At 37.5% G+C, this 22,903-nt stretch overlaps 2 protein-coding genes across 3 annotated transcripts in view; one reads left to right on the top strand and one right to left on the bottom strand.

Annotated features, from left to right (window-relative positions):
* ZFAND1 (zinc finger AN1-type containing 1) overlaps positions 1-22,903 on the top strand; it is a 99,424-nt gene that overhangs the window by 49,318 nt on the left and 27,203 nt on the right. The window lies entirely within an intron of this gene.
* Positions 19,425-22,903, bottom strand: part of LOC128497813 (myelin P2 protein-like) — a 118,578-nt gene continuing 115,099 nt past the window's right edge. For both annotated transcript variants that reach the window (XM_053467991.1, XM_053467990.1), the window contains 3 exons: positions 21,347-21,519; positions 20,278-20,379; positions 19,425-19,683 (listed from right to left, as the gene is read on the bottom strand). In XM_053467991.1, the coding sequence (XP_053323966.1) occupies positions 19,627-19,683; positions 20,278-20,379; positions 21,347-21,519 (332 nt within the window). In that variant the 3' untranslated portion in view covers positions 19,425-19,626. The remainder of the gene's footprint in view (positions 19,684-20,277; positions 20,380-21,346; positions 21,520-22,903) is intronic.

The following is a 22,903-nucleotide window of genomic DNA, read 5'->3' as shown; positions in this document are numbered from 1 at the left end:
AGTGAAATCAGTAAGAGGGCAGTTTTAGGTACTGTAATTCTGACATCTTATTAATGTAATGAAATAGAACAGATACAATGATACTTATCTTCATGGATAGGCAAAGTATCAAAGCATCCGTACAAGGATACCATCATCTGTGGCAAGGTTTGTGAGGGTCCATAGAATTCATTTAATTGTCCACCATGGGCCTCAGTAAATGTCCACCATGAGCAATCCCTTACAAAAAAATACTGCAGTTTTTCTGAAGTAATACTGCAGTTTTTTGGACATGAAAAAACTGCAATACTGCACTTTTACTGCAGTATTACTGCACATTTACTGCACTTTTTTTTATATTGCAAACCTACAGTTGTACTTCAATATACTGCAGCTTTATTGCATTTGTACTTCCGTACAAAAATAACTGCAGTAAAACTGCAGTACAGTGAAGTACAAATGCAGTAAAACTGCAGTAAATGCGCAGTAATACTGCAGTAAAAGTGCAGTATTGCAGTTTTTTCATGTCCAAAAAACTGCAGTATTACTTCAGAAAAACTGCAGTAATTTTTTCGTAGAGAATGTTGGTGGCTTGTCCTATCCCTGCTTATTTTACTGTACATTTGATACTTACTTTCAACATATTTCATGAACCGTTTCCCTCCAAACCCATCTATGTATGATTTGATGAAAAGAAGCCTGGTTTGAGTTTAGTAGTTAGTTCTAATCAGTGCAAAACAGGCATCCTAATTTACAGTATTATTGCACCCAACCCTTGATTTTTAAAACACAGGAACGCTTTGACATGTCAGCTTTGATCACTATTTTAATTCTTTTAATGGGTCATTAATGTGACAGTTCTTAAACTTCACTGAGCAGTCCCATCTCCAAAGGTGAGGGCAGGTGACAATGAATGGAGTACTTCTGAGCTTTTTTCTCCCATGTTTCCTTGGCCCTGAATTCCATTCCCACTGTGAGCATCTCTGTCTGGTGCACTAATCACCGCTGGAATGCCAGGATTAAGAAGTGCTCATTAGACCACGAAAAGCAACTTCCACAGTCATCAGAAAGTAGTTGTGACAAACCTAAATCCACTGTGGAATTCTTGCTAATATAAGGTTTTAGAACCTTCTATAATACATGATTTTAGAAAGTTATATTTATCACGTTTGTTTTTGGAGTTGCACCACATGTACGTCGCCCACATTGTTTAGGTATTTGGATTTTATGGTGCCTTTATGGGATTTTTTTTAAATGAATTTATTGATTCAACCAACTCACCACTTATGGCTTTCCATCTTAGATCCTGCCACTTATAGCCACAATGAGCAACAGTGCCCATCGGGACCCCACAAAAGTCAAGTCGCCCAGGGCTCTGCACCCCACTAGGCATGGCCCCTCAGGTACGCACAGCAAGTGTAGGGCCACAGCAAGGAAATTTGGGTCTTCTCTTTCTGTTCATGAAATGTGCTTCATTGCATTTTGGAATCTGAACCATGAAACACGACCATCTTAAACACATCAAATGACACGTTCAATGAATAATATTACCTCTATTTATTATTGTCAAAGTTAATTAAATTCCACAAGTTCAGATGTAGCCATGGTGACTTTTCTAACAATTTCTGGGCAATATTACCACTTTACAACAAAAGAGGTGCATAGGGATAGTTCTGTAACATTCATTTAGCTAATTAACTGAGTCAGCTGTGCAGAATGGGTTTTTATTTATACGAGAGACAAAGGGCCGCATAGAACAAAGGCCCCAAATCCAATTGGTACTGTAATGCAAGCATATTACTGTGGTTATGCTACCTTTGGGTTTCCTTTGTGTGCGTGCGTTAATAGGCATTTTAACATGAACCAGGTCTAGGCCCATGTTTACTATTTATCATTATCTCAAAATATTTTACGAGGAGTCTCTAATATACAATTTAAAGATAGGGACATTAATGTCTCACTAGAATGATGACATATTGGCATACCTGGGAACTCTCCCGGTTTGGCCTGGAGAACGCAGGGAGAAGGGCTGCTTTTCTGGTTCTCCGAATTCTCGTGTCGTGTGAGCGGGGTACTGACATGCCCGACTCCGCACCCATTTTCCCTTTAAATGTGGGTGGACAGTCCTGGTCATGTCCCGCAAGGGTAGGCTCTGGGTAGCCGAAGCCCACCAGTTCCCGGGTATACATATTGGTCATACACAGAAATATGCTACTTCATGCTTTGTAAGCTTACTTGTAAAATCTCATATATAATGCTCATTTTAAACACAGAACCATAGAAGTTGATGGCAGATAAGAGCCATGATGCCCATCTGTTTTGTCCCTTCTTCCATTTCACTTAGACAGGGCCAGCATGGGGATAGCAGATTTCTGTCTACATTCTCCAGGGGCTTTAGTCTAGAAGGGATCCAAAATAACCCGAAGAATAGGACTTTCTATGTCCAAATGACAAAAAAGGGACACTTTTTCTTTTTAGGATGTGTAGTTGGTGTGACTTGGGGAAGGGGCTTTAGTGAGACTTTTCATGTAATTTTGTGGTCTATTTTCCGTGGTTTGGGTGATTTAAAAGAAGAAGAAAGTATTTAATTTACACAGTTTGATCATATTTCTGCACTTGTAAAAAAGGATGGCATCACAGGATGAAAGATGAACAGAGGGATTTAGGTCCCTAAAGAGGGTTCAGCTCAAACGCCATGCAGATCTATTTTCCCAGTATCCAAGATCATGCTTCTAACGCAATAGTGCAGTTGCCCAAGTGCAAGGAATGATATAATTCAATATTTATATAATGCTATAAATATTTATTTACCTTTCGCATGCATAAGACTGCTTGGCATCTAAAAAATAAAACATTCAATATTGTGTGGTCTCCCTACAGCTAATATATTGACCTGCTCTACTGACATAATGAAAGCTATACGTTGATTGTAGATTAGTTGCAGATTACAATTGAAATTATTCTAACTTTTTAACTTTTAAGTCATAATAGATTTTGCTCATGTTTTAATATGTTTTGCAAAAAAGTACACCATGTCTCTTTGTCTAATTGCTGATCAGACAATTATGAAACATGCCTTCATGGCTGTTTCACCCCAATTTCCATAGTGTAATCTATATAATCTATGGGTTGTAACAATTCCAATATTGCAACATGACATGATGGCGCACACAACCCAAATTTTAAGGGATCAAAGTCCAGGGATATTTACATTTATTTGTACTAGAGTGTAAGAAATCATTATTAGAATATAGAATTAGAATGTTAGAGTATAGAAAAATAAGGATTAAACCACTCTTTACAAAAAACCCAAAGGGTGTTAACAGATTGAATACAAGATTATGCAATATTTATTAAGGTTACTACAAGTCAAACCTTTAATTACATAAACAAGGAAAAGGAAAGATAACTCTTCCCATCAAGGTCATTCCAGTTTTTCTTCCCACAAGTGATGATGATTATGCAGTGATTCAAAATTGACTTGGGGAGAGGAGAAGAGCACATACTGGAGCCAAAGCCAGAATCTCCATCAGTGGTCAATATGGAATCCATGGCTTCTCGTACGGTGAACACAAGCTGCAAAAGCAACATTTAGGGACATTTTTTTTAAATGTATTTCATAAGTAAAGACTGTGAATAAACAAAGAGCCCTGTAAATAATTGAATGCCAGCCATACATTTAATTGTGCCAAAAATAAGAATGGCGTCAGCCCCTTACATACAAAAATGTTAGCACCCCTGTCATACAAAAATATCTTGCCAGCCTTGTCATGCCAATAATAACATCTCCAAAAACATTCTGGCACCACCTTCATACCATAGCCAAAATAAATACCCCACCGACACCATGGCTCATCTCCACTCCCCTTATCTTCATCGCGTAATTTACTGTACAGTTGTAAAGTAAGGTTCTGTCGCACATTATAATGATCTCTCATCCAGCACTGGAAGCCACATCTCAACGTTTGCAGACAACCCAAAATTAGGCAAACATAATACAGTCTGAAATAGGGGTTATTTACCTGCAATGGGATTTGGTCAAATTGGAGCACTGGGCTGCTAAGAGCAGATGAACTTTGATGATGTTTAATGATGTATTCTGTGTGTACTCTAAAATGCATTCTTTTAAAATAAAAATAAAGCACTTCCATGACCTAGAAGTCCCTTTCAGCTTCTCCATGTTGAAGAACTACCTTCAGCCCATGGGACTTCATAGCTTTCTCTTGTGTAGATTCAGACATTTGTGCTTTGCATCCATAGTGTTGGATTGCACACATATACTATTCAGATACAAAATTCACCATAAATTCTATTAATGGTTTGGATTTTTGTGGTTTTCATTTACACATGCTCAGATTTTATCTGTGGCTACCGTTGTAACTGTTGATATTTTCCTGTAATTTATAATGTTTCTGCAAACTATTGTGCAATACTAGGTTTAGCCCATCAAAAGCTTCAATTTTTTATTACATGCACTGACATCATGACATTGCAGAGAAAGATAAAACGAAAATACCTTTAGAATTGCTCTGTGGAATATTAAAAACCAGTTTTGCCAAAGTCACACCCTGAGAGAGTTTCCCTTTCCAAGAGATTTTTGCATTCGTGCCAAACATTTCATTTTGAAGGACAAGTATGAGGTGTGAGATGTTTTAGCATCAAATACATTCTGTATATATCTTTAGTTTTATCTCCCTGAAAAATATTTAAAGAAAGTAGAACTCATTTTCAAGCCAGAAACACACTGAAAAAAATAACTTTTTTTAATTCTTAAAATGTATATCTCCATATACCTAGCTTTGCTATGCTTGGGGAGAGAGGAAGAGCACACGCTAGACGCAGTGGTTCTTAACCTTGTTGGAGGTACTGACCCCCACCAGTTTCATATGCGCATTCACTGAACCCTTCTTAATTTGAAAAATAAAATATGATTTATTCAAATTCAAAACATAGGTATATATTTAGGTATATATTTATACATAGGTATATTTTTATACATAGGTGCACAAAATGAACAAAACCATTCAAGAACAAAACCATTAAGAACAAAGAACAAAACCATTAAAATATTAAAACATGATTTTCACACAAAAACAAAACCATAATAATGAATATTTACTGCAAATCAGTGCGACTTCTGCTGTTGCCTTTCAGAGACCAGTTCAGAAATGCGCGGCTTTACCTTGGCAAGTGCCACTCTCATGTCATTGTCGGGTGTGTGTCTTGACCTCTGCCGAACCCACAAGACTGACTCACCGAACCCCTGGTGTTCGATCGAACCCAGGTTAAGAACCACTGCGCTAGAGCCACGGACAGACCTTCCAGCATTAGTTAACATGGAATCCTAGCTACCACATATGAGGCTAATTGATTGATTTATTGTTAACTGTATCTGTAGATATATTCATAGGCACGGGAGTCCAACTTCTAACTGAACTGGCGTTCTTGTTTCAACAGGCTGACCATATGAAATTATAAAACACAGCTGAAAGCCATTGTCAATGTTTTGCCACGTCTGTCTACCCCTCACTGCTATGGCTCAGCATTACTGCTAAGGATGGCCTCCTATTTTTTGGTTTTCTACAACCTTAGGACATGGATTTAGTTGATAGACATCAGACAAGAGATCATACAGCCAGGGTAGAAAAGCCTCAACAGATGTTTCCGTGGTCCCCTCTGGCTCTAGCGCAAGTGTGTCAACCTCAGGCCTTTCAAGACAGTCACCTTAAAATTTACCTAATATACTGTGAAATAATTTAGATATTTTTTATCACTAGGAATCTGCCCAATAACATTATGAACACTTGGTCTGTTCAGTGGGAATCAACATTTGTGTTGGAGTTCATCAGCCTGAGGGCTTCCTTTGAGGGTACATATTATGCAAGAATGGGGATACAAACATATTCATCTACATTTCGTAGGTTCCTGTTGGCTAGCTTTGTTGTAATTATTGTTTTTAGGTACACAGGTGTAGCTCCATTCATACTCCATACAATAAATTATTATTACAGGGCCTTGTGTACAAAGAAAGAACGTTCTTGGCACACATAGCATTCATGTGGGTTCAAGGATATATGGTTTTGTAAATAATCACGTGTAACATACATGAAAAAATAATGCTTTAAAAGAGGTATTATCTCAGGAGCTGTCTGTATAATGGTTTCAGTGGGAATATTCCTTTAGTGAAACTACCATTGTCCCTTCCCACAGGTGCTAAAGTCCTGCGTTTTCCAGATATGTACCAAGAGTCCTAATGACCATAGATAGGAACAAGGGAACTGCCTAGGGTCTCACGCTGCAGGGAGTTGCCTGCCTAGATCAGTAATACCAGCTGCCAGGGATTTTGGGCTTCACCAAATTTACTCTTTACGTACCAAAAATAAGACACATTGACCTTATTGAATTTGTTGACTTAGTACTAACTACCTCATACAAGACCAGTACTCCTGCATTATTTCTGAAAATGTAAAATGCCAGTACAGACATGTGCGACTAGAAAGGGGGTTTCATGGTCTGATGGTGGTATGGTATTCCAGGTATCAACACTTCTCCTGACCTACTGTTACCCTGCTGGGCTCATCAGCAGTAAGCCTGGGAAGAAAGCAGACACTCAATGAGTGGTTGGCAATGAGGGAGACACATTGAAAGAAACACATGAAATGGTAAAATCCACCTAAAATACATCATGTCAAGTCTTAATTGGAAACGCTTTAGAGTTTTACACAAAAACAGTAAACAATTTTCACTTGTCAGGGTGCAAATTATTTATGGTTTGTTAAATTAGAACATTGATATGTTCCAGATTTAAATGTATTTTAGGGGGGAAAAAACAAACAAACAAAAAAAAAAAAAAAATATATATATATATATATATATATATATATGTTAATAACAGAGTATAATGGAGGCCAGTAGCCTTACTAAAAGTAGAATCTTTCATTAGTAATTTTCTTCCATCTTTCTTTAAATAGCTAAACTTTTGTTAATAATAAACTTTATAATAAATAAAGGTTTTCACAGCCCAGATTATGGAATTATGCTTTTTTTTCAGCAATGTAATCTATCCTACAATTTCTGTTCCCCATAATTATGTGCTTCACAAATCATATTGTTTGGCTAATAATACACGACCGGATTAAGTTTCCTCTACTTTATGTTCCATCAATCAACGTCAAAATGTACAATGAATGCGCTTTGTGAATTACTGTGAATTACACAAATATCCCAAACTAGATAAATGTAGACATTAAAGCATTGGAGTATTGTACATAGTGATAATAGCAGGTATAGGCCACAAAAGTCTATTTATCGGATGAAAAGTAGCTTTGTTTTCAAGGGAGAGCCCATTATGGGAACCTCGGCTCCCATATACTTTGTTTTATTGTGGTAAGATTTACTTTTAGGACATTCATAAAATGTACGTTAAACCTAACGATTAATATTATAATTTTAATATATTGTTAACATGATTGCTGCTATAATGTATGTCCTTCTCTTTTTATTAATAATAAATAAAATATATTAGGTATTAAGAAGACATATGTTCATCATGTCCAGGAAATATAAGCTTAGAAATTGAACAACATATAACATTTATTTAGAAAATGTTTTACTAGGAAGAATATACTTATTTTCTGTACAATATGTCTCAACAAGCTTTTGGAAGGCTTAATATAGTCTTCAGGACACATTTGCCACTTTGTCAAAAATGAAAGGTTCTTGAAAGTTGGTCCTCCTAGTTCTAACATGTGAGACATGGACACTGAACCCTAGTGTCACATAAAGTAGCCTGAAACGCTGAACAGTCTGGACATGGCAAAAATGTGTATCAAGGTCTGTTTTCCCATTGAAAGTTAAAATGGAAATGTGTTGTATAGAAATAAGAATTGACAATATACACATAAAGAAAGAAGTTTTTAGAGTGGATAGCAGTTGACACTAAATGGCCAGGACAAGATTGTCAGATGTGCTGATGGTCAATGGCAACAAAAATACAGAGAGAGAATTTATACATATACATTACCTCGCATAAAACTATCCAAGCGGTGCAGCTCAAGGACATAACGTAAACGACATATATAGTCTTTTTCAAGATCAGATGGGGCCCTGGGCAGCACTATTTCTTAATCACACAAGAGACAGTCACAATTCAGACTGGGATTGGAAAGCCTCAATCATTGGAATACTCAGGAATTATATTTAGGGGAAAGAAAAGCGGCCACAGATATCAATTATAATAGAATGGTGCATTCGGATTAGTACAAGCTTTAATGAACCAGAGAGGTAATACACCAGGCTGGGAAATGCTGCAAAGACCCGGGACAAGCTGACCACTGAACAAGACAAAGGAAGAAGAAACAGAGATCAAGGAGGCAGAGAATCAGAGACACAAAGAAGGTTGGGAAACAAGATAGAGAGACATCTGAATTTTGTCTAAACTAAAAAGGCAAGAAATTAAATTCAGTGTCAGAAAAGGAAAGGACAAAAAGAACTCAAAAGTATGCCTGAATCATGTTTGGTCCATGTGCATAAGTCTAATACATACATAGTAATGTGCATACATTTTGGGCAGGTGTGAAAAAATGCTGTAAAGTAAGAATGCCTTGTAAAATAGACATGTTAATAGTTTATTTTTATCATTTAAAAAAATGCAAAGTGAGTGAACAGAATACCTTCTCTGCCTACCACTTTTGAAATCTTCTTCTTCTATCTTTTATCTTCTCTTCTCCCGTCACTTCTCTTTTCTCTCTTCTCTGCTGACCACTTCTGCATCTTCTTCATATTCTATCTTTTATCTTTTCCCTTCTCTTCCCTCCACTTTTCTCTTCTCTCTCCTATCTTCTGTCTGCTATCTTCATCCGCATCTCTGCGGAAATAACCCGACAGGAACTTTCACTACAATTGTGGCGCTGTCGGTGACGTCCTCTCCCCCAATTCTTGTAGCAATCTCTAGCCCTTCAGCGAACAGATTGCCTTCTGCTATAACCAAATATTAAAAATGTTGACTCATCAGTCCAGAGCACCTGCTGCCATTTCTTTGCACCCCAGTTCCTGTGTTTTCATGATTAGTTGCGTATGTATAAGCATGACACTTACATACTCCAAATCCATGTATCTTCATACTGTCATGATTTTACTTATTGATCTGCATAAAAAATGTCCCTGGCAGGCCCGGACTGTCTATCGGCCATAATGCGGGGATTGAGTTCTGTGCTTTTGCAACACAGGTCTCAATTGCATGTTGTCACATGGCCTCCTTGGCATGTGTGGAAGCTGTGCCCCATGATAATATGCAAGGGGTAAGGTATGTTCATGGTCATGCACCTTGTCCCACCTCTACCAATACCTCCGCCTGGCTCTAGCTGTCCTGATTTGAGCACCTGAAAGCTGGGGAGTCATGTTTCGATCAGGTGGCTGCAAGTAACTCTTCTGGACGTCTGTGCTTAAAGCAGCAGTCTGGGCCTGATCCTTCCATTTTGCTAAAAAAGATCTAGTCAGCTAAAGTTTAGGCCAGCAGCCACCTGGTTAGACGACAACATTCTATTCAACTAAGAAGAAACACTACTTGCAGGCCTCACACATAGATAATTACCCCTTGTGTAGATCGAACAACCATAAAAAGTGGACAGAGAATAGGACTAAATATATTTGGTGTGTCTGTAAGACTTGTCCTAGGGAAGTGCCTAGGAAATCTCACTAACAGTCCTTTTAAACAAAACCAATTTAGTCTACTGGGGGAATCTTTTGGCGGCTAGGTGAACGTGTGTCTGCTGTAGCTCCGCTGATTCAGTTGCATTTTAGATTACTGTGCTTTGATGATGACCTTGTTATGTCTTGTTCTGGTCAAAATAGTTGGGAAAGAATCTTCGTCACATGATGGTTTAAGAATCATTTTCACAATGAATAAAAATGTGCTGAAGAGAGCAAGACCACAGTTTGTGTTTGTAATTAAGAAAAAATGAAAGTCGTAGTTTTGACATACCTATCCATATGATATATTTACATTAAGATTTCCTTCAATGAGAGCCAAGGAACAGCCAGATCATTGCATTTCATCTTTAATGGGTCCCTCTTGCCTGGGATGGTGCTAAAAGTTTGACATAAAGCAGAAGTGGTATTGATATTCAATTAGCATGAATAAGGAATAATATGGAAGAATACATTTTGTCCAACAATATTATTAGTTTTATGAAGGACAGATCATGCAAGACTAACTTAATAGCATCCTATGAAATAAGTGGGTAAGGATATATATCAGAGTATTTAGATTTAGCAAAAGGCAAATTGCCTTGCTGAAACTGGATGACTGCTCAGCCAAGCAGCAGGTTCAGTTAAATATAGACAAGTGCAAAGTTATGCATTTTGGAAAAAATAAAAATAGGAAAATGATATTACAATATATATTATAAGTAAATAAGTATGCTTTATATAGAGTAATACTATGGAAATAATACAATGAAGAGGATATGGGAATAATTGTAGACAATAAACCTAGCGAATATCAAGTGCAATTCTCTTAATATGAGTTACTAGCAAAGAAGAATTAAGGTGGATATAACTTAAGGTGGAATTCTTGAGTCGGGAAGGAAATTTTCCCTTTTTTGGGCTCAGTTGAGAACCACTTCAATGTGGGTTTTTTGCCTTTTCATGGATTAATGGGGGTTAATGAGGGAGTTCAACTTAAATTAATGTATTAGTTTTGAAAACATGTGGTTGAACATATTCAGCGTGTTATATTAGACTTACTCAGCTTTTACATAATGCTTTAAAAGGCTGGCTAAACCTGTGTAATAAGGAAAAGAATTCTAGTTCTGGTTTGTAGTTTTCACAATCTTAAAACCTGCTTTCAGATCTCAGAGCTGTGAAACATGCTATGTAACTAGTAATTCCAGTATTTGATGAAACACGTTTAGAATACAGCACTTCCCATCCTATCATTTCCTTTCCATGCAAACATGCAAATAATATCACTTCAATTAAGCTTATTCATATATATTTCATACATAGAAACATATCTGTGTCAGGAGATAAGGACCGATCAGTCCATCAAGTCTGCATGCTTAAACTCACAATATTAACATCTGCCACTTCTATTAGCAAGGAGATTCCATGCATCCACTACCCTCTCAGTACAGTAATATTTCCTGATATTACTTTTAAACTTTCACCCCTCTAAGACCATGTCTTCTTGTTGCGGTAGTTTTTTCTTTTATATTCTATACTCTCCTCCTTTATCTTGTTGATTCCCTTTAAGTATTTAAATGTTTCTATCATACCCCCCCGTCACGTCTTTCTTCCAGGCTATATAGGTTAAGATCCTTTAACCCTTCCTGGTAAGTTTTATCCTGTAATTCATGAACCATTGTTAGTAGCCCTTCTCTGAACTTTCTCCAAAGTATCTATATCCTTCTGGATATATGATCTCCAGTACTGTACACAATACTCCAAGTGAGGTCTCACCAGTGCTCTGTACAACGGCATGAGCAACCCCTGGAGTTACATCACTGCATTCAACAATATTGGAATCCAAGCTTGGAGGTTGCAGTTTATGGAGAAGTCTTCTATGTGGGACAGAGTCAAAAAGCCTTACTGAAATCCAGATCTGCAATATCTACTGCATGATCAATTATTCACCCAATGAAATAAATCAATAATATTAGTTTGGCTGATCTCCCAGAATTAAACACATGTTCTTTCTGATCTTGAAACCCATGTGACTTCATATGTTCAACAATCCTATCCTTTAACATTGTTTCCATTAATTTTCCCACTACAGATGTAAGACTTACTGGCCTGTAGTTGCCCGACTCCTCCCTACTGCCTTTTTGTGAATGGACACAACATTCGCTAATTTCCAATCCCCTGGGACGACTCCCGTTACCAATGATCCATTAAATAAATCCGTTAATGGTTTTGCTAGTACACCACCAAGCTCTTTTAATAACTTGAGGTGCATCTCATCAGGCTCCATCAACCTACTGTGTTTGTCTTTACCTTGGACAACCGAAGTAGAACTTCTTCTACTATAAACTTTGTATCACATGCAGTGGCGTCGCTACAGGGGGGCAAGGGGGGGCAATTGCCCCCCCTAGGATATTCCTTGCCCCCCCTAATGCCCCCCCGCTGAATTTGAAGCCACCCAGGACAGTCCCCTTGACTGCTAACGACGGCATGGTGCCGTCGCTAGCAGTCCCAGTCAGGTGCTAACGACGGCACCATGCCGTCACTAGCACTGTCTTACCTTGATGGAGGTCTGTGGACCTCCATCACCACCTACCCCGAAGGGCATCACCGGGCCCACCCGATCCGGCCGGTGACGGCACGCGCAATGACGCGATGACGTCACCGCGCAACTTTATTAATAACCGACAATTGTCAGTTAAAGCGGTATGGGGGCATGCTGCTTAGATGCCTATATCTCAGGCATCTAAGCAGCTACAGACCTCCAACATATACCGTTGGAAAGGTAATCGCCTCACCTTTCCAATGGTATATAGATTGTAAAATAAATAATAAAAAATATTAAGTTAAAAAAATAAAAATGTAAAAAAAATGATTTAAACATAAAGTAGTTAAACTTTAAAAAAAAAAAAAAGTTTAAGTATTCTAGCTAAATGATCACTGTGATAGCCAATGTTACCACAGCGATCATATAGCTATAAAAAGTCACATTCCCTTTTTAAAAATGGCCGATACTAATTTTTAATCCCATGATCCCTTTGATCATGGGGTTAAATTTAGCCAACGGTAGAGGGAGGCAATTTTTGAAATCCTGATGAACTGCAAATATTATTAAAATCATCCATTTAGCCTGTGCGGTACGTGAGTAACCATCTCATCCCTGGAGCGCCTTGCATTTTTACAGCAAAACTTATTTTTGCTGTAAAAGTGATTTTTTTTTTCTCCCTTTACAATCATTTCTTTGGGATTGTAAGGGGAAAGAATGGTGTGTGTGCTTCTGTGAGTGAATGTATGGAAAGTATGGTGTGTGCTTCTGCGAGTGAATGGAGATATCAAAGGCGTGTGAATGATCAGTAATTAGGGTTGAAGCCTTGACGTGGCATTACTGCTCATGTAGGAAGTTAAATTATGGCACAAAAAGTACACATTTGCAAGAACTACACCCCTTGGCGCATCAAATGAGGGGCTGCATGTGTTTCTAGTACAAACCTGGAGTGCGCTAGACACAAATGAACATGTCGCTATGGATAGAAAAAACATATTTTCTAGCCAAAGCGACATATTCCATCATTATTTGTGCACTCAACTTTTGTCCTAGAAATACATGTAGCCCCTCATTTGAAGCTCCAAGGGGTGTAGTTTCTTAAAATGGATGAATTGTCTGAATGAGGGAGAGCATGAGTTAATATGTGGATGATTTGTCTGAATGAGGGAGAGCATGAGTTAATGTGTTTGTGTGTATCATAGATGTATAATTGTGGAAGGGCAAAGATGGCACTAGCAGGATGTTTGAGCCTTGGGGAACAAGATGGCACAGGCAGGGTGTATATGGGACAAAGATGGCAAATCTTATGTGTGTTATCTGGGTGCTGGTCAGGTTCTATGTGGACAGTGTGGACGCCAGGGCTTGCTTTGGGGTGTGCAACCTGTGATCTATGCCTGTAATTTAGGGGGTTTTAAATATACCTTTAATGCTGTGTTTTTATGTGAATTCCAATTGATCTGTACCTGCAAAGCTGGGTTTCTGTGTTATTCTGTAGATCCATATCTGCTATGCTATGTTTCCATACATGATTTATGTGTACCTGCAAATACAGGGTTTGTATGTCTTGTTCAGTTGATTAATACCTGCAATGCTGTTTCCATGTATTTATTTGATCTATACCTGCGATGCTACGTTTCATATACTATTATTGTATACCTGAAAATACAGGATTTGTATGTCTGATTCTGTTTATTTGATATATACCTTCAGTGCTGAGATCACAAGTGAATTTCAGTTGATCTATACATGCAAAGCTGGGTTTGTGTGTTAATGTGTTGATCTATACCTGCTATCGGCAGCAGGGTCTAATATTTATATATTTATATATATATATCGGCAGCAGGGACTAATATTAATATATATCGGCAACTGGGGCTAATATTAATATATATGGGCAGCAGGGGCTAATATATATATATATCAGCAGCAGGATCTAATATTAGGCCCTGAAATCATTTAGTGCAAAAGTTAAGGTATTGTGTTGTTTAAAGGATTTCAAGGATTAGTCGCACTAAATTGTGGCTTCAGGCTTCCCATGTTGAATGATCAAGTATTGTATTGTCCAATAACAAAAGTATCATTCCATAGCACATTACTTTTGGCAATATATATATATATATATATATATATATATATATGTGTGTTTTTTCAGTGGTATGATTTAATGGTGGAAATTATTAATGCCCCCCCAGTTTGACTGTGGTATCTTGTGTGCCCCCCCTATATATTGTTTCTAGAGTCGCCACTGATCACATGACTCATGAGTCATTTTCCTCTGTAGAAACTGAACAGAAATATTCGTTGAGGCCGTCAACTAGACCACAGCGAAAACAGTAAGAATTTGAGCAATCACAGATTTTATTAACCACATTATGTGAGAGAAAGTTTTGGAAAAGTCATGTGTAAAATTTTTTATCTTCCTGGTGACTACCCACCAGCGCTCACTGAAGAGAATGTGTAAAATGGTCTCAGACTATTGTGACATTACGCCATCATGCCGTGTTCTGCCACCTCATTAAAACCCGGAATATCATGACGAGGGTTTGCTGCCAGAACATTAATTCCTGCAGCTGCCTGGAAATCTTTCCATTTATCTCTGTTGCAATTCTCTCTGATGCCATCGTGGTACTTAGGGGTGTATTCACTAAATACATATCTCCCAAAGTCATCAGCTTCAGTATGCATTATGTATTGCCAATCTCAGGGGGGATTTTCCTGCGATAGAAGCTGATCTGGCGCTGCATAATGCATATTTAAATCCTGACAATAATAACTCATTATGCAGAGCATCAAAATGTTGTTTAGAAAACACATCCATGTCAATTCCCTGGCATGTGGAAAATAAGTCTGACTTAATTTCTTGGTAATGAATGGACATGTTTCCAGGATGTGTCTTTATGGAACCATGTTATTTCACATCAGAAGAATGCATGCCGCTGGGATTGTGGGAATTGCTATATTACAGGCTTCTTGTGAATTTGCCCCTTGTCTCTTTGCTACTTAAAAATAGCAAATCCATCTTGGCCAAATTGACTAAAAAATATTTTATATGATCCAAGATCCAGGATTTTAAACGCTATCAAACTCAATAGATTGCAAAATCACTTAATACACTTACACGTTAAACATGTTAAAAATGTTGTTAAAATGTTATAATAAGTGTAAAATATTCACTTTTCCAGTAAATGTGGTTGTTTTTATCATATTAATACATTTAATTGCTCATTTAGCAGCAGGTCATGAAAGGGATCTCTAGGCTCTTCTTCATTTAGGGCAAATTATCTTTATGAAGCTTCTAAGTTTTACTCAGATCTGCAAATGATGGGGGGAATGTACTTTTTTGGGAAACCCACTTAACTTAATCCTTAGTGGGAATGCAACTAGTTGGTTTTACTATAGACCAATATCTATCAAAATAGAGGCGGAAATTCCGCTGATGAGGCTGGAGAGAGGTAACAGGGCCCAGTGGTGGAGATCCACTTATATAGGGAATACACTGTACTGTTATGTTATATCTATATATGTGAAGTAGTGAAGTACGTCTTCCTCGGTGCCCTAAAGTTCTGAATCTAAAGCCGTTCACATATACTAGGCGAGAGTTCCTCATGTTCATTCTTATGATTGAGGTTGACACTCTACAAGGCTTTAGCCATTGAGTACTTTTTGCCTGTGGTCCTCTGGGGAGATCCTGGAAACATATTCTTTTGGGAGTATTTGAGGGACATTAAGAAACTCTACTCTAGGACATGAGGCCGTATTGGAGGCGTATTGCAGATGCGAAAAGCAAGTTATCCGAAATTCAGAGAAGGAGCAATGACATATTTTATCAATGGACTTTTATTCCAGAAGAAAAATGTGAATCTTTATTACACAAAGTTGCCTTTTTTTGTCAGTAAAATGTTGGATAACACATTCCTACCACACCCGGCGGCCTTACACATATCATACATCGTGTGATTGTTTTCTGTGTGTAATATGTCTTATTTTGATAGGCGCAGCTTGGGGCATTTCTGTATTAAGCATAGATTTTCTTTTTGCAGAGCATCTATTGTTTAAAAATGTAACATTTTTGTGAACATGCCCTGTGTATATAAACACTTTCAGTACAATTACACCTCAGGGAATTGCCCTTTATCCAGTGGTTATTTTGGATCATATATTGATATTACTGGAACATTTACTTTCCATCTGGAGGGAACTGGACCAAAGCCAATTTTTTTTTTCTTCATAAACACAAAAGAGTAGCGGATATGTGGAATAAATACCATAATGCACAAACAAAAAGTCACATATTTCTGAAATGATACAGGCATTATAGACAATCATGACATTTGTAGCAAGAAAAAATATTTAGCATCTTGCCTGGATAAACCATTGGTGCTCATTAAATACATTGCTTAGCACTGCCTATTATTAGTTTTCAACTAAATACTTTCTTAATATCTACACTCAATTCCCATTCTGCTTGTATAATTCATTCGCCAGCATACTCTTGTTTTAATTCATATACGAATGGGGAGGCATTCCTGATCATTGTCCCTCAGCTATGCGTCTGGGTTATTCGGGTTCATGTTGTGGTTTCATGTTTTCCACCCAGATTTCCACCTGGCCTATTTTGTCTCTGAGTGTTAAAACATGGAAATCTCCGGCTTTAAATAATGAGTGTACGTTACTTGGCATGTCTTACTCGAATTGGCTGGTTTTATCATCAACCTTATCTACAGGAGTTATTCCTGTCCGGTTCTGGCATAAAGTATGCTCTTGGGATAGAGTACAAACAACACAAAAAAGATCACTATGTACTATATCTGCGCTAAAAAAATAAAGTAAATCTAACATAAAAAAATGTATGCGTAAAATGATGTCACCCAAGAGCTGAAAAGAATGTATTTCAGATTTTTATTTTAATTAAACCTTATGATACTATTGAACTCTTATACTACAGGCTCTCATCCAACACTCCACCTATTTCCTAATTCCTGTGGCACATATTCAAAAACACATAAAATCAGTAACTTTTTGGGGAGAGGAGGTTTGTATTCTGTTATTGAAGCCCATATATTACCAATAATAATAATAATAATAAATGTAAAATCTGTAAAAAATAATATTTCTCCATATAGCGTATAATTCTTTTTCAGACTTGTGCTTGTGCCGCTCTGGTGTGCATCCAACCATGACACCAAGCATAATAACTACTAATGGAGGTAGAATTTTATTTAAAACATCTTCCTCCTGTTTAAGATCCCTGAAAATGTCTGTCTCGGTGTATTTTATACAGTATATGTAGCTGTATGTCCCATATTGTTAGAATTGTAAATGCTGTCCAGAACATACTTGAAAAACGAGAAAAATCTTAATGCGTTCTTCCTGGTAAAAATGACTCTAAGTAAATAAAAGCCACTCGGGCTCTGTAAATCTCTGAAGTTCTTTACAGACGTAAGGACTACTCTGAAGTGAGCCAATGTCCCTCTTAATGATGTTGATTGTTCACGATTACTTAGGAACCGGTGCTACCATTTTTTCTAGTGATCATTTTTGCATGTCTTTTTACATATATGTTTACGGTCACAGTACACGTATGAATTTGCATGTCCCCATTATTCACAGGCCATTGAGTGTTTGCATGAGAGAAGATGCCTATGCGAGTCTGGCCACAGTTTTTGTATCTACTCAGTACATTTGCCATGTTTTTTTAACTACTAGATGCTTCACGAAACCTTTTGGATCACTGAGCTCTACCACATCTTATAAATGTGCTCTATAGAAGGTCTATTTTTTGAGTATGGATTAAGTAAAAAGCTAGTTCTCCTGGGTTCCATTGAATGCAATGTATGGCCACCATGGGAAAATTCTCACCCAAGTCCAACTCCTTCCATGAAGTTGAACAGAACCAGTCAAGCAAGTTATTGGGTACTAGTGCAGGTACAGACGGCCATCCTCTCTTCCAAATATATTAACATCATTGGATGCCGCATCATATTAATTCTGGTTGATTTTTATTTTGTTATATTCAATGTAGTCTTAGAGGAACCTAGGGAAATTGGATCTTACAACGCTTTTTTTAAAAAAAAAAATGCCCACTCTTAAGGCAGATCTGTCACTTTTTGAAATATATTCATATCTTAGCACACTAAATAAACCTGTGCGATAGTGTTTAAAGATCTTAAGAACCTGTATGGACGCAGCTATATCAATCTGAGAATTTTTTTCTATTTTCCTCCCATTTTGTCAAAGAGCCAGTCGAACCAACTTTGAGAGAAGGAGGATGGAATCTGGGGCCGATTCTTGCTACACACACAACTTATCATCCCTAGTGATAAAATAGTCTCTTATCATTAATCAGAATACGCATTCATTCACAATGAGCTAAAAGAAGGTAGTTTAAATGAATTTGCGTATGCTAACATATTCTCAAAAAAAGTTGACAGTTTCAAATTAACAATGGGGTGAAAAAAAATCGATTTATTGCAATATATTTAATGCATGTCCCTTTAATGTGTTTTGATTTGGAAATGTCTCTTTGCAAAATTGATTCCTCAGAAATCTGCCTGAAACTGGATGCAGCGACTTCACGGATGGTAAATTATTCAACCCCATAACCTGCCAATACAGCTACACCCATTTCCTTCAATGTACATGACATGTACAAAGATTAATCCACCCGGCGAAAGAAAAGTCTTCCAGTGCCGTGCCAAAAAATTTACGGCACAGTCCTTCCAAGATGCATTCATTACACAACAGGAAGGAAGAATTAAAGATTTAACATTATGTGCAGCTTTCCTGATTACCTTGTTAGTTTCCTTTCGTCCTCAGGAGAAAAATAGAAGGATAAAAAAAAGCAAACCTTTACCAAAAATGTAGATTTAGCAAATTACAATCCCAACATTCAGTTAAACCCTGAATGTTAAGTACACAATGTAACAATGTATATGGAGTCATTGTTACCATATCTAGTATTTATTGAATAGTGTTCTAGGACTAAAAGTTACATTAGACGCTAAATGTTGTGTTCCTTAGCAATAAAGAATTAAACTCATTAAAATCACCAAAAACTGACCCTTACAGGTGTAGCTTTCCATTTGGTACAAACCATGCGCAGTAAGCTGTAGCACTCATACTAATGTTTAAGTAGCAGAATGATTAAAGCGTAGATTGTCAGGGATAGTATAGTGAGCGGAGAAGAATGAAGCCTATTAAACAACAGGTGGCTCGTCAGTCAGGGGTGTGACAAAATTTTATTCCAGATTCACAGTATTTCAGATCATTTACACACCACCAATTTGATGTACAACTTTACATAATAGTTAATCTGATTAATAAAAATAGGTTTGAAGCAGGTATAGTGTTGAACAGTTGCACATGGCTCATTGAACTGAGCTGCCCTTATGTAGCTTCCATCTAGTTTTAAGAATGATGTCTTAGGCTTTCACCTTGTCGTACAGTCTGACACATTTCACGTCTCCCATGGTACAGGTCTGGAGAAAAGAAACAGACAAAGGTATCATTTTTTAACACCGGGTACTAAAAAAGTTTTTTCTTTTTAGTTCTGCAGAAGATACGGAACACTTGTTCTTGAATATGTAATTCGGCATATGGTGAGTTAAATGCTAAACTGAATGCACAATTATAAGCACCGTTCCTACTACTGCTGGATGCCCATGAATAATTTCAGGACAAACTTCACACTAATCTTTTTTTTGTGCTGTGAACAATTAGTTGTCATGGAACACTAATGCAAGCACCGATAGGCTGTTGCCATAGACACAACAACTAAAAAAGTTTCTTAAAGAAGCGTGAGTTTTGTTCAAGTACAATAACAACCTTTAATGATTCTCAAGGCCTGTTGTCACCAGAAGCGGTTAATGGCTTTTCAAGTGTTATGATTGGTTAAAATAAGAAGCCAATCAGATTTCATCTTTCTTAGCTTTTTTAAATAATTTCTGACCCTTTAACATGGTCAGAGTCTAGCTGCAGGCAATATATTGAGTCACTTGGGATATTTAGTACACTGAAGGGTATACAGTTACCACAAAATAACTACTAGGAAAGAACTACTAGGTCCAACTTACCACCACCAGCTGTCCGTTTTTCAGTTCCCTTTTGATTGTAGTCTCTTTGCCGTCCCATTTCTGGACTTGCGTCAGTACTCCATCGTCACAAGTTATAACAGTCTGCAAACATACAAGTTTTTGGATCCACATAAAGAAACCCAACTCTGGTGGCATGTTTATTTTCTATATCTGAAGAATGCTATTATAACAATTAGAAAGAAGCTGTCTTCCCCCTCACAATCCATCATGAATGATGTTGCCAGGCCCCTTACCCATCATTCTACTAACATCTCTACGTCAATCTTCTTTACACATCTAGACTCAGTTTAAAATCCTGACAGTCACCTAAAGCTCTTCATAGCTGTTCCACTACCTACATCTGTAAATTTATAAATACACATTCTGTTGCTCCCCAGTCTGCTGTTTTAATTCATTCATACACACACACACACATACAATCACATATAGTATGTTGCTCCCTTACTATGGGGCAGGACTAATCTCCAGTCCTTCAAAATATCTGAAGACCCACTTAAGGGAAGCATAGCCCTCGACAAAGTCCCATTAGATATTTAACGTATACGTTTCTGCTTTGGGTAAAGAAGGAAAACACAGAAAACTAAGTTAAAAGCCAACTACTATCCGAGTTATCAGAACATTAGCCGTTTCTAATTTGTAGCTCCATTTGGCAATTAGGAAAAAAAAATATCTAAGTCTAGTAATCTCCCTAAAATTGTATGACATGCACACCCTGCAAGTAACAAGTCCCAGCCATTTCTGAGCAGATGTAAAGTTAATGTCCACTTAATTCCTAGTCATCTGAGTATGGGCTGGTTGTATTGCCATATGCCTGGTGACTCATTGACGCAACAAAAGAGATTAAGCATCTGGGTGCGCCTTTTTGTCACTTTAATGTGCATCAGATGCTCCGGATACTCCTTTTTAGTTGACATCTTATCCATTTTACCTCGGAGCAGACAGGTACCTGCAAGGTTACTTCTATAGAAGCGCTTCATATTTTATTTCTAAACAGTAGCACTCGCCACAGTCAATGCCACGTGGTGGACTACAAAGCTCAAGATCCCACCTTTGTTTTCCTGTTGTCTGCTGTGGTCTCATCGAATTCTTCCCCCAGTCTGAATTTCATTTCTGTGGTTTTTAAAGTGCTCTCTGTCTTCAGGCAGATCTCATCACCATTCTTAGAAATGATCACGTTAGGCTTTGCCATAGCACCTGCTTTTCTTGTGGCAAAACCAACGCCTGCAATAAAAATTTGGTGGAACATCAGATTCTGTAGCAAAGGTGTAAGAAATCTAAGGACCATTTAGCTTGGTATTTCAAAACCAAAAATGCTAAGATACTCTCCCAACAGTACCGATTCATAAACATTTTACATCAGTTTATGAATACTTTCATAAATGAGTGGTAATGACTCTTATCACACCCAGCCAGTATGAAGCAATGCCCCAGAATATTTGTATAACACAGGACATGGCAAACCTTAGAATCAAGGAGATCCATGACTCCACCTCTAAAGATGAATAGAGCCTATTGTACAGCGCTGCGGAATATGATGGTGCTATATAAAATAAATATGGAACATGCCCAAAAGTCATTGAGCCGTGATATAACTGTAACAGAAAAGGGAGTCTCGCTGCACCCGCGGGGCACTCCTCAGCTTGTCCTCCACAACAAATCTAGATATGATTATTAAGGGCAACCACAGTAAATAATTACTGTAGTGAATGCCAAGGCACCTGGGAGTAATAACTGCAGTAATAACTGGGAGTAATAACCAGCCTCCTGCTTCTCAGGCATTAGACATGATCACACCAGCCGCTCCTGATATCAGGAGTCCCCAAATATCCAGGCTAAGGAGTTTATTTGCAAAAACTTAAAAAGCAACAATTCTAAGTCATCACCAAGTGATAACCTCCTCACAGTTATATGTTTACAACAGGAAAAAATGGACCAAATAGTTCTGTTTTATAGAATTTTCATGTCATAAAATGATTTTTCTGCGGGTTAATGCGAGTAGATTCCTATAGGATACTAGAAAGACAGCAATCAGGAGAGGGCTGCCAGATGCCTACAGACCAATGCTATATATATATATATATATATATATATATATATATACACACACACATACAATCATATTATACACACACAATTATATACATATATATATATATATACACACACACATACAATCATATTATACACACACAATTATATACATATATATATATATATACACACATACAATCTTATTATACACACACAATTATATAAATATATATATATATATACACACACACATACAATCATATTATACACACACAATTATATACATATATATATATATACACACATACAATCTTATTATACACACACAATTATATAAATATATATATATACACACACACAATTTATATATATCAGGAGGTGGCCCCAAAATATTCACATCAGAGTTCAGGCTTACACCCAGAAGCTGTTATATGAGAGCAGGGCTGATGCTGCTTTAGATCTGCATCCAGTATCAATGAGGATTGCGACACTTTCTGCAACCGCGAGCGACGGAACTTTCCGGTGGCAGTAAGGGACAGATCGCAAAGGGTTAAAGAGCCTTAGTACCTGCTGA

This window comes from Spea bombifrons, chromosome 5, assembly GCF_027358695.1.
Source record: "Spea bombifrons isolate aSpeBom1 chromosome 5, aSpeBom1.2.pri, whole genome shotgun sequence".
In the NCBI taxonomy this organism is placed as follows: Eukaryota; Metazoa; Chordata; class Amphibia; order Anura; family Pelobatidae; genus Spea; species Spea bombifrons.
Note: the sequence above shows the minus strand (reverse complement) of the source record. Positions and strands in the feature narration are given on the sequence as shown.